The 22,549-nt window shown below is 39.1% G+C and overlaps 1 protein-coding gene across 2 annotated transcripts; it reads left to right on the forward strand.

Moving 5' to 3' along the window:
- The first annotated feature begins 819 nt into the window (after positions 1-819).
- On the forward strand, positions 820-22,031 carry CUNH21orf91 (chromosome unknown C21orf91 homolog). Of its 2 annotated transcripts, XM_057413041.1 has the most exons (4): positions 822-1,002; positions 16,144-16,677; positions 20,087-20,149; positions 20,995-22,031. In XM_057413041.1, the coding sequence occupies exons 1-4, from the start codon at positions 879-881 to the stop codon at positions 21,153-21,155; spliced, it is 882 nt and encodes a 293-aa protein (XP_057269024.1). In that variant the 5' UTR covers positions 822-878; the 3' UTR covers positions 21,156-22,031. The 2 variants fall into 2 exon arrangements, with proteins under 2 accessions (XP_057269025.1, XP_057269024.1); XM_057413042.1 differs by lacking the exon at positions 20,087-20,149 and having other exon boundaries at positions 820-1,002.
- The last annotated feature ends 518 nt before the right edge of the window (positions 22,032-22,549 follow it).

Here is a 22,549-nt window from a genome sequence, read left to right on the forward strand (position 1 = left end):
GATCAGACACTCCTACCCAATTTGATGTGTAAGTGTGCGCTGGGTAACTGCACAACCGGGCCCCAAGCCACACACGACCAGCATCCACGTCGACGATACCAGCCCGGCCGCCGCGACAGGCGGGGCCAGATGCTGACACCCCCCTGCCCACCGCAGGGCCCAAGCTACAGCCGCTCTAGGAGGACCTCCCTCCACCGCCCCCGCCCCTCTCTCCTGGGAGAATCCAACTGCTGCTGGGGAGCAGGGGAGTTCCGATTTCTGTGGCAGCTCGGAGGGGTGAGGAGGCGCAACCGCTCGTTCCTCCCGCCTCTTCACTATGCTGCTCTGAGGCGATGCCAGCCGCCGAGGTGAGGGAGAGTGAGGCTCCAGGAGCCACTACATCCCTATACTCCCCGTCTCGCAGGAGCTGTGGTCTCGGCCGGAAGCGGCGGGTGGTGCCTGGCGCCGAGCTCTGGCGGCGTCGGCGCTGGCGGTTGAACAATAGTGGCGCGGGGTGTTGAGGTGGGTGGTAGTACGGAATCGGACCAGCTCGGACCGGGCCGCGTGGCGGTGAGCGCGGTGAGGAGCCTGAGGAAGGGGCTGGGAGGGAGCCGGATGGGAGGGACCAGGGCAGCCCAGCTCAGCCTCCGGGGAAGGGAAGGGAAAGGAAAGGGGTGCGCGGGCGGTGAAGCGGCGGAATGGCTTGGTCCCTGCCGTCCCACTGTACGGCTTGGCTGCCCCCCCCCCGAGGAAGAAACTTTCCCGGGACGCTGCCTCCCTCGTTCCGCCTGCTTTGGGTGGGCCGGGCGGCGTGAGGCGCTGCCAGGCGGGGGGCGGTTGAAATAACGGTCCCGTCCCTTGTGGTGACCCGTTCCCCCACCCTTCCACCACAGGGCACTATGAACGAAGAGCAGTTTGTGAGCATCGACTTAGACGATGACAACGTCTGCAGCGTCTGCAAGCTGGGGACCGAGAAGGAAACGCTCTCCTTTTGCCACGTTTGTTTCGAGCTGAACATCGAAGGTAACGCTTTAGAGGAGTCGTCCTGTGCGAGCTTCGTACTTGCACTGCTTGGCTTAGAGCTGGAGCAAACAGAGCTTTTCTCTGAAGGTTTTCATAAAGACTTAGGTTTAGAAAGGTGTATATTTATAAAGTTTTCTTGCTGGCCGAACTACTTTAAGTTCCTAAATACCGCATTTCCAGTAAAGGTGGGTGCCCTAGCTGCTGTAGATGTAAAGATACACCCCTCTTCAAAGAGCTTCTGAAATGCCCTGGCATTAATTTCGTCTTCTGGTATTAGACCTCTGATGTTAGTTCAGATTGGAAGCAGTTAATATTCTGCCTTTATTCAGGCTTTTTGCTCAGTAGTTAGAGGGAACTTTGTGTAAAACTTAATTCAGTTTCAAATTTTAGAGGATAATAGGTTGGGTTTTGTTTTGGTTTTTAAGATTAATGTCTTACTACAAATAATCAGAGGATTCTTTCTTTTTGCTTTCATAAGATGACAGTGCATTTCGTCTGATAAAGCTGGGTTCATTGTCAAAGCTTCTTAAAAGTTTGCAAATTATAAAATAGGAATTTTGTCCATCTTGTAACAAACTAATCTTGTGCTACCATTTTGGCCTCCGGTATGGTATTTAGAATTTCTAACCTTCTGCTGAAGAGCTTGCTCATCTTGTTGCTTTTCTTTATATATGAATCAAGTGTTGGTCATGAATAAACAGGGAATTAGTTATTTCTCTTTTAAAAATCAAATAACAAAATTTTAAAAAGTATGAATATTGTTGCTTGATTTTGACACAACAAAGTAGTTTGTTCCATTTATATAAAGTATTATTTGCCAATTGTATGTGCATGTGACTGCTTGGAGTAATCTGTATTGGTAGAAGGCAATTGAATATGAAGATCTTAACACAGTTCTGTGAATAATCCCATTTTTTCATGACAGATTGTAAGATTTGTTTTATCTCTGATATATATGAGGGTACACAAAAGGTCTTAATTCTGAGTGGAAAGTACCAAGAGAGATAAGCTCTGTACCCGGTCAGCTAGTTGCTTATTACAAACACTAGAAGCATAAAACTGACTTAAATATAGGGGGCTGTAAGGATATGTATTCCATACAGTTTCTATTATGCATCTGACTTTAAGGTCATTGTTGCTACTAGAGGCAATATGTTTTAATCTGAGCTTTCAGTAGCAATTTGCATGCTGTATGTTTTTGTTTAGAAGAGATATGCTTTCTGATAAAACTCGGAGCGACTGTCTAAGATCTTGAGTTTTCTTACTGTTTTAAATTAGGTTTACTGTTCTCGTGTGGAGTGAAGATGTTTCATGCATTAGGCTTTAAAATGAGGAAAAAAGCCCATGTTGGCATAATGACAATTAAGTACTTTGGTTACAGTCAGAATCTAGTTTTGTTTTGAAAGTGTTGAAACATAAAATGATGCATTAAAAAAATGCTGGATGTTTTCTGTCCTCTGTTTTTTGAGATAAGCTGTGGATTTGTCAAAGTTACTGCTTTACAAAATAATCATTCGTTTTAGCTGGAACAGTTGTGTTTTTTTCTGGAATTCTGAAGTAGCCTTTATAATAATAAAGACTTTAATCTCTGCAGCAGACTACTTTGCATAATCTTCTAAATTTTTGGTTAATTTAAAAAGAAGGCTGCTTATACAGAATAATGATGAAAGCTCACCTGAAATTACATGAATTGTTACAGGCTTAATTTTTATTTTGCACAGTAGAAGCATTAATACCTTTGATTATTACAGCATCAAAATACCTCAGTTTCTGATCCTGTCTTCTGTGTACCACTTTGAAAAGTGATACTGTTACTGCTGATAGGGAGAGGCAACTTAAAGGTGGCAGAGGCTGCATAAGTGACTTTATAAAGAATCATTATCAGATTTTTCAGCTGAACCGCTGCATGAGCCAGCCCTTTACTATATCCACAGTCACACACTTCCTACTTTTGACAAATCTACTGCATTCCTGTATTTTCCTGTGACAAAAGCTGTGATTTTTATATATATGTGTATATATATATAACATATAACAATCTTTTGGCAGCCCTTGGTACGGAATGAAATGGATAATTCACTAACTCAGAATGTTAGACTCAATATTTTCATATTGACCTCTTGCTTATATTTTAATGAAGTTCAAATGCGTTATAGCTCCAAGTTGAACAGAATCAACAGTAAGTTGTATCATAGAATAATTAGGGTTGGAAAGGACCTTAAGAACATCTAGTTCCAACTCCCCTGCCATGGGCAGGGACACCTCACACTAAACCATATCACCCAAGGCCTCATCCAACCTGGTCTTGAACACTGCCAGAGATGGAGCATTCACAACCTCCCTGGGCAACCTATTGCAGTGCCTCACCACCCTAACAGGAAAGAATTTCCTCCTTATATCCAGTCTAAACTTCCCCTGTTTAAGTTTGAACCCGTTACCCCTTGTCCTATCACTACAGCCCCTAAAGAAGAGTCCCTCCCCAGCATCTGTATAGGCCCCCTTCAGATACTGGAAGGCTGCTATGAGGTCTCCACGCAGCCTTCTCTTCTCCAGGCTGAACAGCCCCAACTTTCTCAGCCTGTCTTCATACGGGAGTTGCTCCAGTCCCCTGATCATCCTCGTGGCCCTTCTCTGGACTTGTTCCAACAGTTCCATGGCCTTGTTATGTTGAGGACAGCAAAACTGCACACAATACTCCAGGTGAGGTCTCACAAGAGCAAAGGGGCAGGATCACCTCCTTCGACCTGCTGGTCATGCTCCTTTTGATGCAGTCCAGGATACGGTTGGCTTTCTGGGCTGCAAGCGCACGCTGTCGGCTCATGTTCATTTTCTCATCAACCAGCACCCCGAAGTCCTTCTCTGCAGGGCTGCTCTGAATCTCTTCTCTGCCCAACCTGTAGCTCTGCCTGGGATTGCTCTGACCCAGGTGTAGGACCTTGCACTTGTCATGGTTAAACTTCATGAGGTTGGCATCAGCCCACCTCACAAGCGTGTCAAGGTCCGTCTGGATGGCATTCCTTCCCTCCAGGGTATCAACCGAACCACACAGCTTGGTGTCATTGGCAAACTTGCTGAGGGCGCACTCAATCCCACTGTCCGTGTCGGCGACGAAGTTGTTAAACAAGACTGATCCCAACACCAATCCCTGAGGGACGCCACTCATTACTGGTCTCCAGCTGGAGCCATTGACCACAACTCTTTGTGTGCAGCCAGCCAGCCAGTTCTTTATCCACCGAATGTTCCATCCATCAAATTGATGTCTCTCCATTTTAGAGACAAGGATGTCGTGTGGGACAGTGTCGAATGCTTTACACAAGTCCAGGTGGATGACATCAACTGCTCTACCCCTGTCCATCAGTTCTGTAGCCCCATCATAGAAGGCGACCAAATTGCTCAGGCAGGATTTCCCCTTAGTGAAGCCATGCTGGCTGTCCCCAAGCACCTTGTTGATTTTCATGTGCCTTAGCATGCCTTCCAGGAGAATCTGCTCCAAGATTTTGCCAGGCACAGAGGTGAGACTGACTTATCTGCAATTTCCCGGGTCATCCATTTTCCCCTTCTTGAAAACAGGGATTATATTTCCCTTTTTCCAGTCATCGGAACTTCACCTATCTGCCATGATTTCTCAAATATGATGGACAGTGTGTTCCTCATTAATATTTTTCCTTTTTGTCTAATATCGTATTTAAAAATCCAAACAGTTTAAATGCATACATAAGCAATTCAGGAAGCAAAATACACAACTCTAAAGAGGTAATCATGCAACAGCTAGGATAGTGCTTAAGGCTTTCTCATTCTTAGTGTTGGATGATGTGCTTGTGTAACTCCTCAGTGAAGTAGGAAATAGCAGGCAGGCTATTAGCCACACCTCAGCATCTTGCAGGATGCTTAAGTACTCCCACTGTTTGCAGCACACTGTAAACTTCCATGTGTTAAGGACTGTCTGACTTAAGGGGAATGTTTAGTGCTGCTTCTATCTTTCTGGACCATCCAGTCCTCACTAGGAGGTGGGTCAGGACGGAAGGGAGCATTGCAGATGGTGGTGGCAGTGTTAGATTTGCAAGAAAGGACCTTTATGATTCTGTGAGTGAATGTATGAAATTCTGAAAGGAGGTGTCCCAGTTTCCTTTTTTAAAAGGGTGTTATATTCTAATGCTCTAACAGATCTCATGAGATCAGATCAGTTTCCCTTCTTATTGCTTGAAGCTGTCTATGATAAATCCACACACTTGAAACTGATTTAGTCCAAGGCTTAACCGCCTGAACCCCCTCTGAAACAGACTTTCTCATATGTGTGTAAACAAAACACTACAGAAAGAAATATACTTAGCTGTACTTAATAACATCACAGCTTAGTGTTGGTGAATCTTTGTGTCCTCTGATACCTCCGAATTCAACAGCTGTACAAGTTTTCTTGTGTGTAGATGGTAATGTTGTTGATCTTTTTGGTTGGCCAAGATGAATAATTGGAAATGAGTGAATCGGATACCATCCCCATCTCTAATGACTCAACAGACTTTTTCCTGGATCAGTGTTGTGATATGTCTGTCTTTACCTTTCTGACCTTGGTGTGTTTTTTTGTGACTGTTGTTATCTTTGAACAGTAGCTTGATAATGATAAATAATTGAGGAAAAAAAAATCAAGTTATTCTTAATCCTTTATAAAGAAGACGGCTGTACAGAAAGCTTAATCTATGGTCTGCCTTAATTAAATAACTGCTGAGTTTCTGAATGAGGAAATTAGTTACTGCATCATAACTCCTTTTATTTTTTTGGTTTAGTGGTTTGGGTTTTTTTTAATCAGAAATCAGGACTCCATAGTAGAATTTTAGTCTTTTAATGAAATAAAATGATAGTTTAGCCTGAAATTATGCTTATTCCCTGGTTCAGTCACTTCACAGAAAGCACTGGTTTGAGTGCTGAATCTATTCAGGAGTGATGGATATAGATTATAGGGTCTGTTTCTCTGAAGCTGGCTGAAAGAGCAGTAATGAAGAAGAAAAGAGAAAATGGACATACAGAATAAACAGAAGGGAAAGATGCAGGTTTAAACTTTCTGCTATTACATGTCATCAACCTTTGTTGAACAGGTAAAAGAGAAATGTTCTTAGGAGAGTTCACTAGTGCTAATCTTCAGTCTAAACAGGGCAAGAGGGGAGGTGGTGTGTTTTGGCAGTATTTTTGTCCCTGTTGCACCTGCTCTTTCAGCTCACTTAGTTTGAGGATTTGTCTTCTGTGAAGTTGAGTGAATTAAGAGTCGTATAAATACTTTTATTGTGAAAACTAGCTTTTGTGTCTGAATGATCATTATCAGGTGATTTTAGCAAAACAGAATCTTAATGTGACTGTGTCAGTGACACTAGATAATGGTCCATGGTGAAACGCACAAAAATAGAAAAGTATTGTTTGTCTGTGTTGGCGCCTCCCCAGAAGGTCGCACTTTGGGGGATCCCCAGAAAAATCCTGACCTTGGGAGACATTTCTAGGTATAGCTGGCCACTTCTTCCCATGTAGGCTGGCCACCTACATCAGGAGTGGGCATTTTTGCTAGTATAAAAGCCCAAGCCTCATGCGATGCCGGGGAGGCAGAACCTCATACCACCCAGGTCAGCGTTGCCTCCGCGGGGATGCCTGCTAAGGTTGAACCTGCCACTTCGCACTGCAATAATGTTTCTCAGAGCTGGTTTCCTGATCGTCATTACATGGTCTTTGGGGTTAGTAAGATAACCAAACATTAGAACTGTCCTTTTCTGTATTTTGTTACCTCTATATTTTCCCTGTATTAATAAATTAGTTGTGATTCTTTATTGTGTTCCATTTCTCCCAACCCAGAATCCTCAAACTCTGGAACAGTGACTCTTAAAGTTTAAAATATGCTAAGTATTTACATATGAAATACTAAACTAACATTTTGAGCAATTTGAGCTGATTCTATACAGTGATTTTAAAGTTCTAGGTGGAGTTTAGAATATCTTGGTGGGTGTGGGTCTGATGGAGTTTGTTGTTTGCTCGTTTGCCTTGTGCAGGCAAAATGAACATATGAGACTGTTGTGTGCTGTTTTGTTTTTCTGAGTAGGTGTCACAGTAGTAATCTGGATTGAAACAGGAAATACTTTAAATTCATACGTAAATAGATTGCATAAATCGGGAAATCACATGTCTTATGTTAGTTTGAGACAAATCTCTCCTTTTAAATTTCATTATATATGTGAAAATGATTAACTGAACTCTGGTAGCAAATACATAATACTAACAGATCTGCAGTTACAGTTGGAGGGTAGAGGGAAGATAAATGAGCATATAAGTATGTGTATGTATGCAAGGTGTCTGTATGTCTATATATCAACAAAACAAAACCCTCTGCCTGAATACAGTGTCTCTACAAGCTACTTTGAAACTACCGCTGTAGGGTTTCCATGTGAGAATGCGGTGCTGTACAGAGATACCCAGGCTGTGCTCTAATTCTGGTAGTAGGAGGATGTAACCATGTAGACCCTGCTTCAGTTGTGCTGCCTGCTGTGCTGCTTAGAGTTGTTTAGATCTCTTGACATGGGAATGAATGCATTGTGCAATGAAGATGTCCTTTGTTAAGGCACGCTTTGTGGCCCTCTGGGCAATGCCTGTGAAAATCCCAGTTTGAGGAACTTAAATGTATTTGTTCAGACATGGGACTTGTCTGTGAAGGTTTCAAAGATGAAAGTATGTAATAATTATGGTTTAGCTTTGTTATGTCATCGACAGTTTATATGTCTTCACCTGCTTTTATGCTAGTATGTCTTGATGCAGAATTATTTAAAAATCTGAGTTTCCTGAGATTCAAGGGTTTGTAATGGAGAAAAAAAAAAACAGAAGGGGAGAAATCTGATTGGATTTTACTCGTTATTTTGCTTACCTGGTGCTAACTACAATACCATTGTGGAGAATGCAAGCTGACAAACAAACTGGCTTGCTTCCATTTATGTTTAGAGTTGACTACAGGTCTTGTAATACAAAAGAAGAGATGTTGTAAGTACTGGACATTTATTCCCGTGATTTATGTTAAGATACTTATATTTCCATGGTCTTAAACTGCTGATAGACTCATAGCATTTGAGTCAATTTCAACATCAGGTTGGTGTATCCTGCTGTTTAAATTTCATTCTGTTCCAAAATATACACATCCTTTTTTTTTTTTTTTCTCAGTGTTAAAGAAGTAATAAACAATCAAATATATTATTCTGGGAACAAAAGCTAAAATATTTCATCGTTGCCCTTTAGGCTAGACAGATGAGAACTTGTTTCAAAGTAGTGTTTGCAGTTCAGAGGTGTGACTCATTTCTGCAGACTTGAATGTACTTGTGGAACTAGATGCAGTTTCCAGTAAACCTCTTAACTACAAATTTAAGTCCAAATGCAGTTGGATATCCTGTTCTTAATCTTCTGAGTGCCACTGAGCAATAGTAGAGCTGTGTGGCTAGTTCTAAAAGTACTCTTTTAATTCCCTCTGTGTAAATTTGGGAGGTTTGTACATGCAAAAAAGTAAATTGAGCAGTTACGTTGCTTATGGCATAATCCAGAGTACAGAAATCCTGTCCCATAGCTCCTGCTCTCTTCTAGGTCAAGTTAATTGATTTTTCTTAAGAAGTTTGAGAACATCTTTAACATAGTAGTTCTTGTAGTAATGTTTTCATCAGGATGCATTGCTTTGTCTAATACAGTAGTAAACCCTCTTCTTAAATAGTAGTTTATAGGGAGCGTGAATTTTGAAAATGTTAAGGGGTCAATTTGATCTCTGTTCTGTCTTATATAGTGTGTCTTTGATATGTGCTGAAATACAAATGAGCTAATAGAAATGGAGTGAGAGATGATTTGTGTGCATACTTGGTGCATGAAATGCACTGCCTTTATCGTATGAAAGTGAGGCAAGAACTCTAATTTACTAACAACATAATACCTGTTCTTTATCAGATGTCTATTTTGGAATTTAATGAATGGCACTGGCATTTTCCTTCTAGCCAGTCTAATAAATCATAAGATTTAACTCTCAAATGAAATTGCATGCATACACTTAAAAATATCAGTTGGTTTTATGTCTTGTCAGGCAGATGCACTGGAGGTACAAGTCTCGAGTGATCTCATTTTTCAGTGCTGACAGAATTGTAGGACAGAAGAGTATCTGTGTTCCCTGCCCCTTGTCATTTAGACGTGTGGATGACTTGCTGTCTTAGGTCATCATGGGGCGTTTTTATTTAATGTGTTTTGGATACGTCTTGGGATCTGCTTTTTTGTTATAAGAACCCCTCTCTTTCACCAGTCTTAATAAGCAAACTAATATGCAGCACTGGTTTAAAATAGGTAGACGTGAACACTTAATCTCTTGTGAATTATTTCCCTGTCTGCTGCAGCTCTGAGCCCTGTATACCAGGTAAGCTAAATGTGAGCTTATTTGATCTTCCTAGCTCCTTGTGGGCACTAGCAGATGTTCAGAAGCTGTTTCAGGAGCTGGTTAAACATCCCTGTTTATACTGAGCTATGCTGTATGTGTGCAGGTTGGACAGCTGAGAGAAGCGGCTGGAATATTTCAGACTATGTAGTCAAAGCCAGGGTTCTTAAAGTAGGCAGCCATAGACTAGCGTCCTTCACAAGGGTTCATGCTTACTTATAGGATTAAAGGAAAAAGCATAGGTGCCTGTCACAATTCTGTCAAGAGTTAACTATTCAAGATGAGGTAAACGGTGCCTGAGAAGTATTCCTTTACTGGCTATGAAGCCAGTCTCCACAGCTAGCTAAAACTAGATATGTACCTTTTCTAAGTGTTGTGACTTAAACTGATGATACCACCCATGCTGCCAGTACTATACAAATCTGTGTTATGAAGTGCTTTCGCTCTTTGACTGTCTGTAATAACCCCTTGTATTTTACACATTTAAGGAAACTATGTATGCCAGTATTATACTGAGAAGGCAGCTTTTCTTTTCCTTTCTCTATGGTCAGGTGTATACATACATATCTTGCCCATAAGTACTTTAAATTTTATAAAGGGGCTTTAATTAACTGATTGTGGTACAAACTTATAATTTACTATTCATGTGTTTAGAAGTATTCTTGTTAATTTTAGTTCATTCTATCTTGAATTCTGGGGACTTTTTTCCTCTTCAGCTGCTTAAGATAAGTTTATTCACCATTGCAAAAACAATTCGTTTCCAGCATCGCAGTATAAATTGCTAAGAAGGGAAAACAGGCTTTAATGTTACTTCCAACTGATGGAGCTGAAAGATCAAATCAGAAGGTTTTTAAAAAAGAACAATAAACAAATGGGGAAAAAACCCACTGTGGAAAATAAGCAAGCTAATAATCACTTTGTTTTTTTGTTTATGAAAGGATTTATGAAGGGTTATGAAGTAGTCTTGGTATTCAAGAGTATACTTTTGAATTAAATTTGTTTAGTATTATCATAATCTTCAAAATGTGAATCAGTGGCAAAGGCAGGCATAAAGTCTTTGTAGAATTCTTCCCATCAAAATAGACCCCAAAACTTTAGTATGATCAAAACTTACTTACTTGCAAGTACAGACACTTTAAAATCAGGTGTACTTGTTTGAGATGTGATTTACATGCCTGTTTATATGGTATATACTCTCCTTCTCTCTGCTACTTTGCACTTAAGAATAACTAGAAGTTACAAAAATACGTACTGCTTTATAAAGTACCTGATTGCTATTCATTCATTTACAGTATTATTTTGCAGGAGTGGATTAGGACTCATTATAGTGAGAACTGTACCATTACACTTAGAAGAGTTTCTGCCTTGTGTAGCTTACAAGTTTAAATATTCAGTTTTTATCTTCTTTTTGTCTAAATACTAAGCTCATAAATAAGCAACTGTGTTCTTTAAAACAGCTCAATATACAAAGATACTGCTGAATAAAGTGATACCATTCATATTTCATTTACAGCACATGGGATACCAGAATCAGAAGCGAATTTAATGGATGGTAAACACTTATCTACGTTGTTTTGTTATTTTTTTTTTTTCTTGATGTTTGGCATCATCCTGTGAATCTTGTTCACTTGAGGCATGATCTCTGGCATCTGCTCTCAAGTTAGTTAGGTATGATCCTCTAGATGTTACTCAACTTTGGTGGATTTTTTTTTTTTTTTTTTTTTTTTTCCACTACAGATAAAACATTCATTCTCCTAATGGTTGTGGGCGTTTTGCTTTTGAGATTTTTTTTCCTTCCTCTGAAAAAAATAAATGTGAAGGGTAGGACATAGTCTGGGTTGGATATAGTCTGCAATCCTATTCTTGGGAAGTAAGAACGGACAAGAGTGCAAGTATGTACAAGTGCAGAAGGAAAATGTTGCTGGTTGTGTTTTGCTGACTTGAAGAATGAGCAAAACAAAAAAAAAAAGTTGAGGTGGATATTAGCAAACAGGAGCATTGAGACAGAACTGAAACCCTGTGAAAATTCCCAGAACTGACCATAGCTGTTTACCAAAATTATGATATTACTTCTTGTAATGTACAGAAGCCTTACCTTGCTTTATTCATTTCTTCATGTCTAGTGTTGAATAAAACATCTTCTAAAACTGAGTCATCATCTTATATCATGTTTGATCCATGCCAGTTTACCAGCTGATAGATTTTTTTTTTCTCCATGATGAAGAGAAAAATATGAACTAAGTGGAGTAGAAATTTTACAAAAAAAGAAATGGCATGTTTTCTGTGTTATAAAGCTAATGGTATTGCCCATAACAGAAGGATTTGTGTTAAAAGAAACATACTCTTACTTGCTGTAATACTGCTACATCATTACTGGTTTGTGCTTGCACAGCAGCTGTTGTGAATGCTCAGCTCTTCCAGAAGGTTAGTGAGTGATGTTACTTATGTTCTCTGTATAGGAAAGGACTAATTGTCACCTTAGTACAAAAGATTGATTGAGGGCTGGTTTGGGGGTTTTGGAAAGTTTTTTTGCATGTGCTTGTTACAGTAGAAATCCAGGCCAGTTATGTGAAAGCCAAAGCCTGTTAGCAGTTCTGTACAAAACTCTTTTGGTTTTTTGTTTTGTACATTTTCTGTTCCTTAACTGTATTGAAAAGTATTTAGATAGACCCTTTTTGGGGCTGATTGTGACGATTGTGGGGGTCGTATTCTTGTGTGCTGGAACTGTTTTGTAATAACTTGCTTTATGTTCAGAAATAGTGATGTTATGGCTAATATGTGGCATATAAATAACAAAATTTAGACTTTCAAAGTAACGTATTTTCCCTTATATAATAGTTGCTAATTTCAGGCATACTCAACATTACTGAATTCTGATAAAAGATTCCATTGGGCAGAGTGCCTCTGGAGTAGGGAAGTTAACAGTGTTCAGAACTCTTTTAAAAGGTAAAGATTTTTCAGAAGGAAAGACTTGAGTAACCTTGAGCTTATGGCTTAGACATAAAAATCAGATGGGGCTTTATAAAGTCATGCTGCACTTGTTCTTTTTGTGTAACTGGAATTGTGTGTTTATTTTGTGTGTTCTCACACTCATCATATTGGAAAAGCATGTTTATTCTCATGGAAATAATGAAGCAGCCTCAAAGGAATTTTATTTATTTTACTTTAAGTGGTGTGCATACATAAGGAAATATTGCCTGAACCTGCTTCTTCAGTTGTGTCAGGCAGAGGACTTAACTGCAAGAGGCCTTGCCTCTAGAACCAGCTCTGGAAATATTTCATTAAAACCACAAGATTTGTTTTGGTTTTTTTTTTTCCTTTTTTTAATAGAAACAGTGCAGTAGTCCTTTCCCTAGTTTTTGGGAATGGAGGGATACAAGGGAGAGTAAGGAAGTGAAATCTTGGTAGGTGCGTTTGATGTTTGAGTTGGGAGAAGAGTGTTGTCCTGAGAGTAGAAAGATTTTGGTACCTATTAACAGCTGTGAACTAGAAACAGCCTGTGCAAAACTTTCTTTGTCCCAGTTTTACTAACTCCTCTTTCTGCAGTTTTCTTCCCTCTTCTTCACCAGATCTTCAGTTTGCTTTAGGTAGGATTGCTCTGTCATGTGATCAGAAGACATTGGCTTTATTCATTCATCTTATGGTCAAATTGTTAGGTGGGTTCTAGAGCATTATTATAGAAATTGTGTATATATTGTATTATATAAGATTGTATAGAACTTGCTTTTCAGCCAGTCTCATGATGTGTTCTGTAAGTAAAAGAAAGTGCTGTAAGCATCAGCAATGTAGCATGTTGAAGAATCACTTGGGTAAAGCAAATAATGTTGAACAAATCATTCTGGCTTTGTAGCCTTTGCAGTGTTGTGACTATATGCCTTGAGTTCAGTTGACAGTGTTTGCTCTTCCTTGATGGCTTAAAGATTTAAGATTTATTTAAGATTTATTTAAGATTTAAAAGACTTAAGCTTATGCTTGTTCTATTGAGTTTAGCAGAGTTGGTATATTTAAATTGTGCTGATAAGTCATGAAAACAAATTACTTGTCTTTGTTTGTTTTCACTAGAAATGTTTGAAGTTTTCTTTATATCCCTAAAGATAGAGAAGGAAAAATAGCCTTGCACGTAGGCAGTAGATCACATAGAGCTTTAGAAAAGCTAGTGAATGTCTTTTTGCTGAAAGAAATTGAAAGATACTTTGATGTGTAGACGAAGAATGTTGACTCTATACTATGGAGATAACATCTGTCTTTGCTCCAGAACTTGCTTCTTCAAAGGTGGCTCTGGTTAGGATGTGGTTTTTGTTTGTTCCAATACTTCGTTCACAGACAGAAGGAGTGTCATGACCTTTCTCCACTGTTGCTAAGAACAAAACAAATTCTACTACTGTCCTCTTTCATTTTCCACTCGTTTTGTCGTTTTGCCTTATAAATTGTGTGCGCTGTTACGAACCCAACTGGAATAGTAATGCTTGTGAGTTTTAACGCTGCCCAAAGAGTGGAAAATAAAAAATTTATAATGGCTGCTCTCAATGTTTGAGCTTTCCAACTTTGAACTCCCCAACAGTTACCATCAAGTGAGAGAACAAAAATGAAGTGTTTGGATTTGTTTTCACTAGTTTTATGTTAAGAATTTTAACTTTGTAGCTTAGTTTTGACAATAGTTTGGGATTTTGTAGAATTTTTATTTTTTTTAAGCTTTTTTTGAGTGGGGTGCTTAAAGTTTGCTGCAAGAATTTAAGAGGGTAAGTCAGGTATAAGTGAGAATTGTTGCAATGTAGTTTTCTGCTCATTAAAGTCTCTATTATCACATTTTGTTACGTGCTGCATTTCTTGTTTGGTGGGTTTTTTTATTATTTTAATAACTTTGTATACTTCCTTCTGTGCTAAAAGGTACAATGGCTGCAGCTTGGTTCATGTTGCCTAGTTTCAAAGATCAAATTATGTTGTTTCGTGTTGATTTAAATGTTCTGACTTTAGTAAGCATTGAGCGCTTTGAACCTGTGGTTCACAAGTATACTGTTTGTTATTTGCAGTGAAGAATTTGTTTGACAGAATTGTTTTTCATTATATTGGGAATTTCCCAAGTAGTGTACTGGGCATTGGGATAAGCCAGGTTGGACGAAGCCTTGGGTGACATGGTTTAGTGTGAGGTGTCCCTGCCCATGGCAGGGGGGTTGGAACTAGATGATCTTAAGGTCCTTTCCAACCCTAACTATTCTATGATTCTGTAAGTGTTGAACTATTTGATTATTCTGGACTTCTGTACTGAATCTACTGCATAAGTGAATTTGAATTAAAATAAATAGCCACTGAAGTTGCAGAAAGTAATTTTGTACTGTGGTACTACTAACTTTCCAAACTAGTTATTTCTCATACCATCTGTGTTCATGCACCAACTGTAGATCTTCACAGATTGTGTTCCTTTTTAATATGTCAATCACTATCAATTACTTTAAGGTTTGAGTAAGTTACATGCTGTAGCTATTTGAATAGTCTTTGAAGGAGCACAAGCAAAGAGGAGAATAAACATGCATCTTGTATGATGTCATGGTTTAACCTCAGCCAACAACTAAGCCCTGTGCAGTTGCTCACTTGCTCCCCCCATATTGTGATGGGGGAGAGAATCAGAAGAGTAAAAATGAGAAAACTCATGAGTCGAGATAAAGACGGTTTAATAGGTAAAGCAAAAGCCATGCAAGCAAAGCAAATTCATTCACCACTTCCCAAGGGCAGGCAGGTGTTCAGCCATCTCCAAGACAACAGGGCTCTATCAAGTGTAGTGGTGACTTGGGAAGACAAATGCATTAGTCTGAACATCCCCCCTTTCTTCTTCTTCTCCCTGCTTTTATGTGCTGAGCATGACACTATATGGGATATCCCTTTGGTCAATAGGGATCAGCTGTCCTGGCTGTGTCCCCTCCCAACTCCTTGTGCAGCCCCAGGCTTGCATGCTGGTGGGGTGGGATGAGAAGCAGAAAAGGCCTTGGCTCTGTGTAAGCACTGCTCAGCAATAGCTAAAATACCCCTGTGTTATCAGCAATGAGTCCAAATCAGCCCTATAATAGCCACTATGGAGAAGACCAACTTTATGAATGAAAACCAGCAAAGATGAAACTAATTTCAGGACAGTTTAATGTTGGCAAGTGTTGACAGCAGTAGAGCTTGGTTCTCCAGGTAGGCTGCAGGCTTGTACCAATGCAAAACAACAAACTTAAGTCTGAAATCTGAATTATGTTTGACCACTTGGATGCCACAAGCCTGCTCACTGCAGTGTTTGTTGACAGATGGCTGGTAACATTATCCATAGAAGGTGGGAGCATGAATGACTGCTCTTGAAATGCCTTCAGAATTGTTCTATAGAACGTTCTGATATATAGCTGGAATTACTTATACAGCTTATGCACTTATGTATAGGGGTAATGCAGTTATGTACAGAGTTAGCAGTTTGCTTCATCTGTGCTATTATCCAGGAGGCACATTGCAGGTAATCTGCAAGTCCTGAGATAAAGATTATTGTGTGCAAAACACTTCCTATGCTAAGAACCCAAGACTGGGTGGGATTTCTCAAATTTTAGAGTATCACATACCCTTGTTTGCTTCAGCAACCAGACTGTTAATAGGAAAGCATCACTTAGGTTTTTGTTTTCTTGGTTGCTTGTGAGTGAAGATTTTGAACAATCGAATATACAGTAAGTGAACTTTTTTCTATTGTGTCTTTACAGGAGTACCAAAGTCAGATCTTCTACATACAAGATCTTTAAGGGGGCACAGAGACTGCTTTGAAAAATTCCACTTGATAGCAAATCAGGACTGTCCACGATCGAAGCTCACTAAAAGTCCATATGCAGAAGTAAAAAATATCTTGAGCAAAAAAATTAACTGGATTATACAGTATGCACAAAACAAGGATTTAGACTCTGATTCTGAAAGCTCAAAAACACGCCAACACCAGCTTTTTAACTTCAGACATCAGACTGATAGAAAATTACTCCCACAGTTTGACTCCCCAGTACCCAGATACTCTGCAAAATGGATAGATGGGAATTCTGGAGGCATCTCAAGCTGCTCACAAACTCTTTTGGAAGAAAGAGAATCCACTGATTTTGGATTTGGTATGTTACAAGAAAGAGATGCTACCTTTTGTTGCGGCAGTGTTTTGTGGTCTAATCACAGCCAAGTTCAGAAAGCTGAAAAAGCTCAAGGTGATTCTCTTACCAGTGTTCGTAGAAGGCATCCTCAATACAGCAGGGAAGAACGTAAGTATATATTTACATACAACCTAGCTGGCAAGAGTGTTGTTCGAAATACCTCTTGACTATTTAATGTTCCCATGGGGCATTCACATCCTGTAATACAGCTTTTACCAATTTGGAGTTACTGTAAAATCTGTGGAAAAAGAAAAGGCTATGTGGCTAAGCAAATAGCACAGAGGGTTTGGTTGGTGTGGGGGCTTTTTTTGTTGGGGTATCTTCTTTTAGAAGGGAGTGGTGGGCTTTTGGTTTTGGTTGGTTGGTTGGTTTTTTTTGTTGGTTTGTTTTTTTTTTTTTTAATTCTTTCATTTGTTTGTTTTCATTGTTGTTTGGGCCAGTAATTTTCCAGTCAGTTATACTCCAGTGTGGTACAAGTTACCTAATTTACACAAAAAAGTTACAGTTGGTTACAGTCATTCCAATGAGTCAATCCTGGCAGTTGCACAGCCCCATTGTGATTACTAAGCTCCCAAAAATAAGTGTCTTAGTGAACATGTATGGTGCCTCGAGTTACACCTTGCAGAGAGCAGCCCTAAGTGACAGGGGGAATTAGAGGTAAGGTAGCAGGGCAAACTTGTGAAACAGCACAAAAAACTATAAACATTCTTAATAGAAGCAGACTTGCCTTGTGCATCTTACTACATTGTTCTTTTCCATTCACTGAGAATGAGAAAGTGGGAAGGCCCTTATGTCCTCTTAAAGGCTGTAGCAATAGACCTGACACATCTTCTGGTGACTGTGGTGATATTGAAAGCAGCGGAAGAGTAAGAAGTTTTCCCATTGTTTAAGAAGGTGATTGCTAGAATAAGTCTTTAGAAATACTTATGGTATTGTAGTATCTCTGGAGCCAGCCTACATGAAATGTGTTTGGACTGAGTTCTTAGAGATCTCTGCAGTTACCATCCTGTTATTAGAACAGCCTGGTCCCAAACTGGAATACAATTACTTTCATTTTTGTAGATGAGGAAAGTAAATGGAGAGCATTTCTGAATTTTAAAAGACCCGAGAAAGAAGACAAACTGGTAGAATACCCTGGGGAAAATTAGGTGCTATAAAACAGTAATAATAATGGAATTCAGAATGTCAGAAGACAGAGTGAGAAGAGATACTGTAAAAAGTTGGAGTCAGTTTCTTTAGGCTCCCATTTTTTAAGAAACCTGTCCTTGGAAAGTTCAGTCGTTTCTCATTCTTTATAAAAGGATTTTATTTAACTGCTGTATGATGTTTCGTATTGCATTGTAGTGAATTAGTAGTCTTAAAGCCATAAATCAAAACAGTTATGCTGTGCTGTTTGACCACCTCTCCTCTGGAGTTATAAATTGGGATTACATAAATCAGGACAGCATTTAACAGAGGAATTATGAAAGCTTGACCTGTTTTGTGGGGTTATCTAACTGAAGTTAGTGACTTGGAATTTCTTTCTCCAGTCTGAGTTTTGGGCAGGAGAACATAAAGCCATTTTAAGCAGGATAACAGATTTTTTTTTTTCCTTCTGTTATGACTGGATAATGCACTTTTGAGGCATTTTTACCTTGTATTATAAGTATTTATTTAATCTTTTTGCAGTATTTAGCTTTAGAAGACATTTATTTGGAAAATCTGTGGTTATATAATTTTTTTATTTTAGAGAAAAACTTTTATCAGACTTCCTGCTTGACTTCAGTACCTTTTTATTTCAGTTACCTCTGCTGTAACTGTTTTTCTTACACTAAGAAAAAATATTCTTAGTGAAACTGTAAATAGCTTGATCAACATTCCTTTATAATTTACCTCAGTTATGGATTGGATAATGTTTTATCATTTAAATTAGGTGTTTCCTTTATAATTTACCTCAGTTATGGATCGGATAATGTTTTATCATTTAAATTAGGTGTTCTGTTCCTTTTCCCTTTCCCTTTTGTATCAGATTCGTGTGAAATGAAACAGTCCCGTCCTGATAAACCCACACATATATGAAATGCGTGAACCCGTCTATCTGCTACAGTTGATGAAATGATGATGAAAATAATGAAAAGATGGGAAATAACATCCTACCAATGGGTCTAAAAAAGCGTGAGGGACTCTTGACCTTTTTATAAAGCTGTAAATTATTGTATTATATCCAGTCAGGGCTTTTATGGAGCATGAAGGGTGGAAAGATGTGAGAAAGGAATCTTCAGTTTGCTAGCCAAAGGTAGGAAAGAGCACCACTGTACCTGGCTGTTGGAGGAGAAAGGTGAATCTTTTCTGCTATTGAGTGACCTTATGTCTTGAGTAACAAGTAGGCTATCTCAATTGTTGCCAACTTGTTTGGTTTGGCAGCACTGACAGGAAGTTAGTATCCCATGACTTCAGGAGCTGAGAAAGTCTGAAAAGGAAGGCTTAGGATAATCGTAGAGTCTCATGGGCAAGTAAAAACCATCCTTTTTCAGAACTTATGCTTTAAATGTACAATATAGAAACCTATTGTACTGAGAAATCTCTGAACAAAAGCTGCATCATCACAGCGTAGGTTTTTCTCAAGTATGTGATGAGAGCTTTGTGCTTTTGTTCCAGTGGTGATCAGGATTGTTAATTTCACCATGCTGCCAAGGGCATTTCACCATCAGGCATGGCACCAACCTGTATCCACCACTGCTGGGTTGAGAGATTTCTGGAAAGAAAGACACTGCTTCCCCACTTGCTGCTGTTGATTGAGGTCAGCATAGAACACTTCCACAGTTCTGTCCTATGAGGTTTAATACATATTTTCTATGAGGCTGATCGATGTACACAACCTGAGATACAGAAGGGCGTTTGAATGACGCAGAGGATCTTCCAGTTCTCACTAGGAACACACCACAAAGTGGGAAGTAAACCTGGTTTTATATGCTGGTCTTTGTCTCAAACTAAGATTTTTATTAATGATTTCAGTGGGGTACTCAGTAGAAATTGTATATGTTTTTATATGCCGAAAACACAAAACTTGATAACCGAAACAGCTTGTGTGCTGAAAATTCTGTCTCAAAGCTGTTTCCTGTAGGCTTGCAAATGTAGCAGGAATTACCTCAGAATTGTCCACTTGCCCACAATTAAACAGGGGTGCTTGGCAGGGGTTGCACTGCGGAAACTTCATTTTGCAGTCAGAGGAAGGTAAGAGTATTTAAAAACATTGAGCAATTTACAAGCAGCTAATTCTGGAGTTCTGAGGCTTTGAGTTTCCAGCTTTTTGACATTGAAAAGGGAGCTTTCCTATGGAGTAAATTGTTGTCTGTGACAACATAAAGAGAATTGGCAAATTATCCACAAATGACTGATAAATAATGTTGCCTCTGACTTGCTGCCACACATCTGTTGATTATTAGCATGCAAATGATGACAATTTGAGAAAATGGAAATTTGCATAAGGATGCTTATATTACTTTAGTATTAGTAATAACAGATTTCATTGTTACAGTGACTGCGATGACTCCTGGAGATTTAAAACAACTTAATGAAAAACTGCTCAAGCAAATTCAGGGTGAGAATTTGTCAGTGCTTTTTGGTTCGGGTTTGTGTTGCTTTGTAATATGGAAAATCTGTTTTAAAAAATAACTGAAAGGAAAGCCATCACAATTTAAGTTTTGAAGAGAAGTCTTTATATATCACATTTCTGTGTAAAACAAGAAAATTCTAGGTAAAGGTTTTGACAGGAATCAGAGAATCATTTGGGTTGGAAAAGACCTCTGAGAGCATCAGGTCCGAATATTAACACTGACAAGTCCACTATTAAAACATGTCTTTTAAGTGCCACATCTGCTCTCTTCAATACCTCTAGGGATGGTGACTCAACCGCTTCCCTTGGGCAGCCTGTTCCAATGCTTGAAAATCCTTTCAGTGAAGAAATTTTTCTTCATATCCAATCTAAACCTCCCCTGACACAACTGGAGGCCATTTCCTCTTGTCTTGTCACTTGTTACCTGGGAGAAGACAGACACCCCCCTCACTACAACCTCCTTTCAGGTAGTTGTAGAGAGTGATAAGGTCTCCCCTTGTTCTGTTTTTCTCCAATTCCCTCAACAATTCCTCATAAGATGTGCTCACCCTTCACCAGCTTTGTTGCCCTTCTCTGGACCTACTCCAGCACCTTGGTGTCTGTTTTTGTAGTGAGAGGCCCAAAACTGAGTACAGTATTTAGGGCGTGGCCTCACCAGTTCTGAGTACAGGGTGCTGTACATCCTGCTGGCCACACTACTTCTGATACAATCAGAATCCACTTAATTTTCAGCTAAATGTGCCTTTTTTACGGTAATGTTCAGCACTGCATCTTAAGTCTATGGAAGTGCAGGGATCAAGTGTGTTAGTTAACCTAATGTGTTCTTGCAGATGTGTTTGAAGAGCTGACACAGCAAGTCCAAGAAAAGGACTCTCTGGCCTCAGAGCTCAATGTCCGTCATATTGCTATTGAGCAACTGCTGAAGAACTACTCCAAGCTGCCGTGTCTACAGATGGGGCGAGCAGGGATGAAATCAAATGTCCCCATTTAAAAGGGGGTATGCTTGTATCTCCCTGTAGAGCTAACTTTCCCTAACAGCTTTGATAACCATTAAGTACAGCTGCACAGATATTTAAAAGCTTTTCGGGAAACTTGGGCAGCTTTCTCTTTGCATTCATAATCCATGAGGAGTCTTATTCCACTTCGGTTTTAACAAGGCAAATATTTTAGGGATTGAAATCTATTGTAATAAGGTTTATTCACACTTCAGGATCTTTTTTTCTTGCCCATAACTATGCATGAGCCTTGAAATGAATTCTGTGTTTCGTTGATAATGAAATTGTTCCTAGCAAAGAATGACCTGAGCCTGTAAAGCTGCCTCCTTCACAGAGAGGAGAAACAAAAATTGGAGATTTGATCAGGTCTGATCATGTTACATCCAGGAGAGCTTTAAGGGGAGAACAGTGTTAATGAAACTCATGTTTTCTTATTTATTATGAGCAATATTTTATTATTGAAATTTTATACTAAATAAATATCACTATTTTAGGTACTTTTCCAGATCTCTTTATAAAATGTCTGAATTACTCTGTGTAATGTTTATGCCTTGTGTATGATTGTTTATCCTTTTTCAGGTCTGTATCTTTCATGATACAATTTTAAAAATACTTGTTTCCCAAAGAGACTAATTTCATGTTAAAGAAAAAGAAGTGGTGGTGCATCACTTATTTTTATCAGCTTTGTAACTGGAGAATTTGGTTCATGAGAGACATTTAAAAAGAAAAGCACAGCACTTCCTTTAAAATGAAAAAAAAGAAAAAAGTCCATACTTTGGTTTTAATGCATAGAAGTTGAAGTTGTTTTATATGTGTGAAATTTTCAGTGCTGAAAGATTACTTTGTTGAAACTAAATAAATTTGTAATACTACATTGCCTTGTTTTACTTTTTTATAACGTTGGATCAGATTGTGATAGTGTTTTTAATTTTGAAATGCAAACAGTGTTGTTACATTACAAAATAGAGCATCCTCTGCTTTTTTAAACCTTCTATCAGGCTGCCACACTGAGAAATCTTTGTTAATGTTTGCCAGAGACTGTAGAGCTGCATTTGTGTAACTAAAAGTTCCTGAGTTGCACTGAAAGAGTCAGGGGTGGGGGGAGAAAGTTCCCTCTGCCAAAAGTTAATGTCTTTGTGCTTTCTGTTTTTATCATGTTAAGTTCTAACAGGGAGTAGTTTATGTAGTTGACCTGAAGGAGTGACTAGCATGGAGGGAGGTTTAGATTTGATTTTAAAATCAAACTGAGACTTAAGCTGAAGTTCAGCCTATGTTTATTGATTGCCCTCCCTATAGCGGTATCTGGACTACACAGGACGGGTTGATTAATGTTAAGTGTTTTTTTCCATAATGCATTTCTGGAAGGGCCCTGAAAGGAGTTTGGAACCAG

This window comes from Pezoporus wallicus, unplaced genomic scaffold (assembly GCF_028554395.1).
Source record: "Pezoporus wallicus isolate ANWC-B61680 ecotype Strahan unplaced genomic scaffold, APGP_CSIRO_Pwel_v1 contig_6484, whole genome shotgun sequence".
In the NCBI taxonomy this organism is placed as follows: Eukaryota; Metazoa; Chordata; class Aves; order Psittaciformes; family Psittacidae; genus Pezoporus; species Pezoporus wallicus.